Source organism: Ixodes scapularis, unplaced genomic scaffold (assembly GCF_016920785.2).
Source record: "Ixodes scapularis isolate PalLabHiFi unplaced genomic scaffold, ASM1692078v2 PGA_scaffold4__175_contigs__length_147842914, whole genome shotgun sequence".
NCBI classification, from domain to species: Eukaryota; Metazoa; Arthropoda; class Arachnida; order Ixodida; family Ixodidae; genus Ixodes; species Ixodes scapularis.
In genome coordinates, this window is record NW_024609879.1 from 146,188,229 (window position 1) to 146,196,529 (window position 8,301).

Below are 8,301 nucleotides of genomic sequence, written 5' to 3' on the forward strand. Positions count from 1 at the left end.
CACGCCGGTACGATGCTCACTCGGACGAAAACGGGCCGGGAGAGATTGAACCCAGGATCTATCGAAATAAAGTCCTTTAAAGAATCGGCGTATAAGCTTGCGATTTCGACTCTGCTCTTGACCATTGGAGTGCGCTGGTTCGCCGACTTATAAGAACGAGGATTCCTTCTGAAGGCCTAAGTAGTCGCAAAGCACAGGTAGATACGCTACTCACCTCATCAGCTTAATCAATGAAAGTCGCTTGCCAATCACAAAGTAAGCCTCCGCTTCTATTTTACGAGCATCCGATGAGCGTAGAATCGCAAGGTGATTCACCGGCTGGCAGTGTAAGCCGGCCAACACCTTTCCAGATAGTACATAATGAAGATTGTTAACTTTTTTATAGGTCGAAACGAAGCGAGCACGATGTGGTTCATCGAGTCGGGGAACCACAATTTTCTCAACTTTCGGCAAGCCTGCTCCATCGAATCGGCGGCCCTGCACAATCCGGGTATCCCTATTCGACTCCTCACCACAAGTACTTTGTCTCCGAACTGCAAATACACCAACATTCTCAAAGCGCTTCCCAACTTCCGAGCGGAGCTTCTGGAAATCAGCAGCGCGTTCCACTCAACGCCAATGGATTCCTGGTACCGTAGCAACGCTTGGGCCGACAGCACTCACAAGACTGAACACATCAGCGACGCGCTGAGGTACACAATCCTCTGGAGGCACGGAGGCATCTACATGGACCTAGACGTAATCATGCTCAAACCGTTGAACGGTTTGACGAACTGCGTGGTGATGATGGACAAGAACAGGCCCAACAACAACATCATGATCTTCGACAAGGACCACAGGTTCATCACGGCCCTTATGGACAACTGTCTCAAGGGCTATGATCCGGACGACTACAACACATGTGGGCCCGGTCTCCTGCAGCAGATGTACGAAGATGGTGGTTCTCTAGCGACAGACATGTCCTTCCTGAGGAAGGAGACGTTCCTCGCCATTGACATTGAGCGCAGCGGCTGGTTCTTCGACAGGGACCGCACAGCGTCGGTATTTAAAGAAGTGCGCGAAAGCTACGGCGTGCACATCTACAATTCGCAGACAAAGAACAGAACGTTCGACATCGGATCGGGATGTGCTTACGAACTGCTCGCTATCATGAACTGCCCTCGGGCGTATGAAGCTCTATCCTCGAGCTAGGCGTAGAGCTGTGGTACTTGAATGACAGTGAGTGGTAGTCAAGGAAACAGACAAGGTATGTGTACTCTTAAGCCGTGGTCACACTGCTAACACATCATTCAAACCAGTCTGCAGATAATGCCTGAGGCGTGTTTCTTCCTCGTGTGACAGTCCTGGAACATCTGTTGTACAAAACATCGTCGGCAGACATGTTCCAAGCACGCATATCTATGAAGAAAACAGAGTTCAAACATGCTCAAGGCGCAGACAACTTTGTCACCGTGTCTGCAGCGTCCATCGCGTATTTTGTATGATGACTGCGCAGTGTGATTGCGACTTTAGGAGACGCACAAAGACAACTTGCGTGTGGGCATCTGAGAAGGAAAGCTGACATTGTGCTGAAATGTTCCTTTTTAGGAACTTTTATTTTTCAATTGCAAAACTCAACCAGGATTGCCAAGTGGGGTCTCTCTTTTCGTGGCATTTTAATTATCAGTGTCGTCAAAAAGAAACAAAAAAAAAAAAAAACGCGCGGAATTGTCAAATACGTCAGGGTGCGTGATGCGAATGTTTTGGTTTTTATTGAGTTTGTACTTTCACTTGTTGGTTGCGCAGGCTAAACTGTTTTATTGGTTTATATTTGTCCCGTCCAAGCCTGCAGCTTATCAAGATTGTGCAAACTGAATACAAAGAAACGAACTTAGCAGCACACAAAAGAATATAAAGAGCAAATGTAAGTCGTATGTTTTACAATACGTGTGCACGTGACGTGACAATGGATGATTTGTGATTCATCTTCGCCACGGTATCATAAACATGGTGCCTTTATTTCAGCTTGAAACGCTACGAACCGGCCTTCTCGTGTTAATAGTTTGTGAATTATCGCCAACTACAATGCTAAAAAAAAAAAAAAACAACTTGTAGTTAGTTTCACTATACCTGCGAGGTACAATGTAAATAAAATATATAAATAAAGCTATAGAAAACTGACATTTTGTAAACATCACCGAAAACTCTCCACCAATTAATTGAGATATTGTATGTCATAAAAGTCCAAAGGGTCCCCTCTTTCTTTCTTTTTTAAAAAGTAGCAGGTTGTTAATTTTAGCTTCGACAAAAAAAAAGAGTACATTTCGTGGAATACTCTTCTACGAATGATACCGAGAAGAACAAAACTCACAGATATACCTTATTTTGTTGTTCCATCGGGTTAGCAATGTTTCATTTTTACCTGTCACATTGTTTTCAAGTTCAGTCGGAAGATGCTTCGATCCGATAGAGCCATTCAAGCTGCGCCCACGGTTCATCGTCGTCCCTCATTGTTTCGGTGCGTTCATTAGCTATATCAACGACTAAACCAATAAAGCACGAAAATCGTGCGTTTTTTTTGCTTTTTTTTCTGCGATTGTTTTTGTTGGGGATAGCAAACGGACCAAGGGAACAAGCGCGTGACGCGAAGCCCTTTTGTAGCTGCCCGATTGTCTGTCCCTATCAGATCGTCGGGTGCGGTCGAACTGGAAGTGAAGAAAACTCCAATGCCGCTGGACTGTTTTCGTTTCCGCTATCATCGCCCTTCGATTAAATTGCGGGATCACTAAACTGTTTTCGTTTCCGCTATTATCGCCCTCCGATTAAATTGCGGGAGGAGTAGGCTAGTGACAACAGCCACTCACTGAGGGGGAAAAAAATCCTAAAAGGGACGAACAGGAAGTGTACGCGTATTTGTCATTTGTGTTTCCCATTGTGATTATCTGCTCAACGTTTTTTTGCCACACTTGTATCAACTGAGAACAGACGGGAGGTCACGGGTATACTACGAGCAAATAAATTTAGTTTCCCTCTTTTTCAGAGACACACTATGGTTACACCGAAGAGCCGTTTAGCGTAACGTTAACCGCACCTCTACCGCAAATTCGTGTTGGTATACCGGCCGGAGCTCGCGCTGGCGCCCCATATGAGCGTTGCCGTGCTTTGAGGTAACGGTACACTGAAACCCTGTAACGCCAGTTCGTCTCTAAATCGTCTGCTAGAACTTGGCGGTCCACTTGCGCCGTGATGCCTGCTTCTTGCGCGGAAGTCGCGGTGACGTCCGTACGATGCCGAGCTCCGGTTGACTCTGATTGGAAGCGTAGTGGGCAGGCGTCTATGCTACAGCTGCCTTGAGGTCTACCCACTATCCGAATCCCAATCGGAGCCAATCGGAGCTCGGCATCGTACTGACGTCACCGCGACCCCCGCGCAAGGAGGATACGAACTTACGCTCCGCGTGGGAAGCTCTAGTAGATACTAGCCTAGAAGGCCCGTACGTTTAACCACACAACGTCATCATTGGTGGATCCACGCAGCGCGTCGCCGCCCACGTGGTAACGCTAAGACGGACGCTTAAACCGCTCTGTGTCGACTCTCGCCACGCTTGGGGCGCGTCGGGGAACCACGAATGATGACGTCATGCGCAGGCCTTTTCTTCTGGGTAGTATCGACACAACAGAGCGTCCCCGTCTTATTCGCTATAGAGTATGACGCACATGGCGACGTCAAAGTGGGTCGTGTACGGCTGCCTTGCGTTTGCAGAGTAATTATGTCGGGCTTCATCGAGGCCTGGCATGGAGGCCTCGCAACTGTTATGCTAACATCTCTTCTTTCATTTTTGCTTGTTCGGTTGTGAGTTTCGTTTTATTCATAAAGCTGTAGCACATATGCGTCTCTCTTTCGTTTGCCAGTACTATATGCCCTTGTAAAACATTCCAAACACCGTTGGCGGATTTTTTTTTTTTTTTGGCTTCGTTTTACGTACACATTATAACATATAAAAAATGTTCCAATTGAACTGAACGAACCATTTATTCGAGGCAATGTTACCAATCGGAGTGTGCGTCAGATTACGGGCGGAAGTGGTAACTAGAAAATAAAGTACCTAAGCTATACTTATTAACTTTTAATATCCCACTTAACTGGTCTATTATAGCCAGAAAGTTCTTGCCCGTTTTCCGAAAATCTCTGATTAAAGGGGCAACGCAACGATTTTTGTACTTTGCGCAAGTACCGCTTAGAACGTATCTCTGACGTTAATAGGGAGTTTTAGCAGGTCGTTTCCACACGAACGGTTCGCCCTCCAACGCATCCGCGACGCCACTACGCATGCGCGCGCGAGTCGTTCGGGGAGTCGGGAGGCTCTTCTCGTTCGTTTCTCCCATTCCAGCCGCTGGAGTCGTCACCGCAACGCAGCCAGCACCGTTCACGACTCGGGTAAAAAAAAAAGATGGCGGTCGGTTCGGCGACCGCCTTCGCCGACCCAGCCGAGCGTTAGGCTTAGGACAGCGGAAAGCGATTTGCCGTCCTGTTAGTCTGCTTCATTTGAGAGCTTGAACCAAATCATTTCGAGGACTGCTCACAATGGTAAGCGATCGTGAATGCTGTAAACTGCGCATGCTAGTAAATTTTTGCGATCTGCGGGCAGACTCTGCCGTGCCGACCGCGAGCAGACGAAATGATTTGGTTCAACGGCACACAACGTGAACGATCGTTCACGTTCACGATGACGAAGACACACCACATACCTTTACGGTCGTTCAGACACTTTTTACTCTATCTAGCTTCGCAGTTCTTGAAATTCCGATCGGCAAATGTTACGTCGGCCGTCTTGTTTACATCAGTCGCACGCCGGAAACACGAGCCGCCACCACGGTGCCCGCCACCGTCAAGGAGGGCCACCGTCGCCACGGATTTACTCGTTGCAGAATGTTTCACGTGTTTACTAGAAGATGGCGCCACCGTTAAGCCCGATCATCATCATCGTTTACACGGTCGCGCCACTTTCACGATTCGCTAAAGTATGTCAAATTTGACGTACGGTTTCGCGGAACGGACCAGCTGTACCGTTCGTGATTTCGGAACCGTGTGCTTGAAAAACGACTCGCTAAAACTCCCTAATGACCTGGGAAACACCCGTTCGTTTTTCACCAGACGCAATAGAAGTCGCAGAAAAAAATCAAAGAAAAAACGAGCAACGTTCACTCCCTGAAGTCGCAGCCAGAACAAGCGGCCAGATGATCTGAAGCCGACTATATTCCGCCAATGTTGATCATTGCCACGCGCTGGGGTTGGCAAGGCTCAGGACACACGCGGAGTTCCAGACATTGTTATGCTTCGGCTATTGTCGTCATCGCGTCATTCGGACACGTTCTGTTCTTTGTCTGCTTGTCCAGCTATCGATCATCACGAGCCCAAATCGAGTGCCCACGCAATTCTCGGGTTCAATCAATGAGCCGCAATCAAATATCGCCACTGGGCGGTCAGTTAGTGCCACAACCCTCTGTGGCACTAACTGACAAGGGAATCGCCTTTCTGCAATGGTATGAGGGTGGTTGATGTTGTGTGCCCTCCGCGTGCTCGAGTGTCCCTCTGCCAGTGTAACCTCGGCCCGAACTGATACTGCGGGCTGTTCCTGTTTCTTCCTTCAATAAATGGAGTTGTGAGTTGACGTTTCTTCCTTTCTATTTGTGCGAAATTTTAACCATGTCTGCTTGCTAAGCAGGTCCCTTGCGGCCGCTGGAGGTCTGTAGAAGAGGTGGGGGGGGGGGGGGGGGGGGGGGGGGTTAACCGTGTTGGACAGAATACTTAATAAACGTATTTAAGTTAAGTTACTAAATACCTGCTTCATAAAGTATTTCAAGTACTACTCAAGGTATACTTTCACTGTAAAGTATTTTGAGTAGAGTACAAATACTCCGAAATGTATTTCAGTTAATTTTGAAGATACTTCCGCATTGCTTAATTTGTATAACGTCAGTGATAAACACAATTATACAGCTGCGCAAATCTGGTTTACCAGGATGGTTTATTAGAATGCAACATCACAAAACGGAAAAAGAGAATATCGAAGGCTATTCTATGCAGTCCAACTATTCGCAACTTTCAGCTATCGTGGTACAGCGGTGACAATGACGCTCCCTAGTTCCTGGATGATTGGCCTGTAATAAATGGGCTTGCCTACACCTTCCTGACGTGAAAAAAGTAAGCTTCTAATACTGCTTGTATATAGCAAAGCTGGAATTGCTTGCGCGTCGCAGACCCAGCCTCGTACTCCTGTGCTACGACGATCATCCAGATGACGGCCATTTTGAGAAAGTTGTGGAGATCTGGTTTCCCTCGGTTGAAAAAACCCCGAGACTGCGGGGTAAACGACACAACACTAAAAAGTCTCTAAAGTATTTCGTTTACCCGCAGTCTCGGGGTTTTTTCAACCATGTGCAATGTACACCAGCTCGTTTGCGCCCTTACTTTTTGGTTTCCCTCCCCCGCGCCGAACCTCCGGACACCAATTTCCGGCAACTCGCACTCGATGCCTCCGACATGCGTCATGCCTCGGGGGACCGGCCATGGCCTCGCGCAGCACAAGGTCCGGCTGGACCACTTCTCTAAGCCGTCTGACGTCACGGGACTGGCTTCCCAGAAGAAAGGACCCAAGGCTTGAAAAGGGGAAGCCGGACAAAGGCCTCTCTAATGGCCCATTCACACTGGAAGCGGATCCGCGTTCGCGAAGCGGTCGCGGATGCGGTTCGCGAGCGACCCCGTTCAGACACAGGGTTGCCAGGTGTTTGAGCTCCAACCCGCCAAGCGTCTACGAGATATAGCCCAAAAATAGCCAAATGACGATCCAGAAAAATAGCCGAAAAATAGCCCCAAAAAAGTTATAATTTAAAACGTTTATTTTGAGCAGAAAAGACACATAATACACTTTTATCCATCAAATGCCCCAGAAATGGCGTCCCTTGCACGTCCGGCGAACTTCCTGAAACGCTCGTACAAGCGCATGACAACATACCTTCCACTGTATTGGGACGCTTACTATCGGGGCATGGTGACCAGAATGACGTCACGGGAGAACTATGCAGAATTGAACACAAAGTATAGGTGCACGTTAACCAACAGACAACCTAAAGAATGCGCAGAATAGGTGCTGTTAAGGCCGCAAAGGATCGCGCCGCGACTTGTTGAGATGGAGGAATAACAGCACATTCTTGCATTCGGACAAAATACGGAGGTAAACAATTGCACAAGACGCGCAAAAAGAAGACGTATTTGTTTGCTGTCGCAAACTTATTAGGGTTAAGGGACTGATGCGCCAAATGTTCACGTAACTTACTCTAAAAAATACATTCGAACCTATAAACCCAAGTGCTTTCTGGCATTTTGGTTCCAGCACAGGTCAGAAATTGCCCAATGCACAGCTCAGAAATAGCCCAATGCACAGGTCAGAAATAGCCCAATACTAGCCAAATAGCCAACTACCATTTTTTCCCGCCAACTGCAAATAAAACTAGCCCAATTTGGCTATTTATAGCCCAACCTGGCAACCCTGTGAATCAGACACACCGAGAGGCGGTTGGCGGTTTCTCGGCGATCACGCGTGATCTTTTGAGACTGTCGTTTGGCAACCCTGTTTTACAATCCAAAATCCACTTTAATTCAAGATCCAAAGCCAAACGTTTGCTATTTAGGCACTCGGAATATTTTTCTCCGGGATCACGAGTTCAGCCAGCGAAAAAAGAAGCATGGACCCGCCAAACTCGCCTGTGATTCCCTCGACTTCGCCCACAAGCAAAGCCCAGCTAGGCGCGCCTTGCTGACTCAGAACAGGATGCCCCCGACCTTTCCTTATGGTGAATTCCACTCGTAGATCTGGAGCGCTTTCCAAAATCCGCGAGGGAGGCAAAATTTCGCTCCGTGGGACCCGCTCCGAATCGACGAGGGGAAGATAAACTCGCATTTTTGGAGCGACCTCCCCCACACCCCTTCTCCTTCCGCCGTTCAAAATGGCCGCTGCTCGAACTTGACCAGCCCACCAACGCCTCAGCCGGCTGATCTTTCCGACGACCAGTGACGACTGTCACTGCTTAGCTGCAGAAGTAACACGCGACACAGGCCGGGCACGGCGCCCATGTCACAAATAGCGAAGACGTCAGCGTTCGGCACCGTCACATACCTTTCGGCCGCCTCAAAGCGGCGGTGCACGGACAGCGATTGCCAGCGGTGGAGTTCAGATTTCTAGTACGACTTTAATAAACACGGAGGTAACAAACCATCACTTGCACGGTGGTTGCCTAACCACTTCTTGCTTTATTTCACGGG

At 48.3% G+C, this 8,301-nt stretch overlaps 1 protein-coding gene across 1 annotated transcript; it reads left to right on the forward strand.

The window, feature by feature from the left end:
- Positions 1-405: 405 nt before the first annotated feature.
- LOC8024265 (lactosylceramide 4-alpha-galactosyltransferase) lies at positions 406-1,240 on the forward strand. The gene has a single exon (XM_040206721.3). The coding sequence runs from the start codon at positions 406-408 to the stop codon at positions 1,189-1,191; it is 786 nt and encodes a 261-aa protein (XP_040062655.3). The 3' UTR covers positions 1,192-1,240.
- The last annotated feature ends 7,061 nt before the right edge of the window (positions 1,241-8,301 follow it).

What these genes read in the sequence shown, in the direction of transcription:
- LOC8024265 (XM_040206721.3), top strand. Translation starts at nt 406, where the DNA reads ATGTGGTTCATCGAGTCGGGGAACCACAATTTTCTCAACTTTCGGCAA.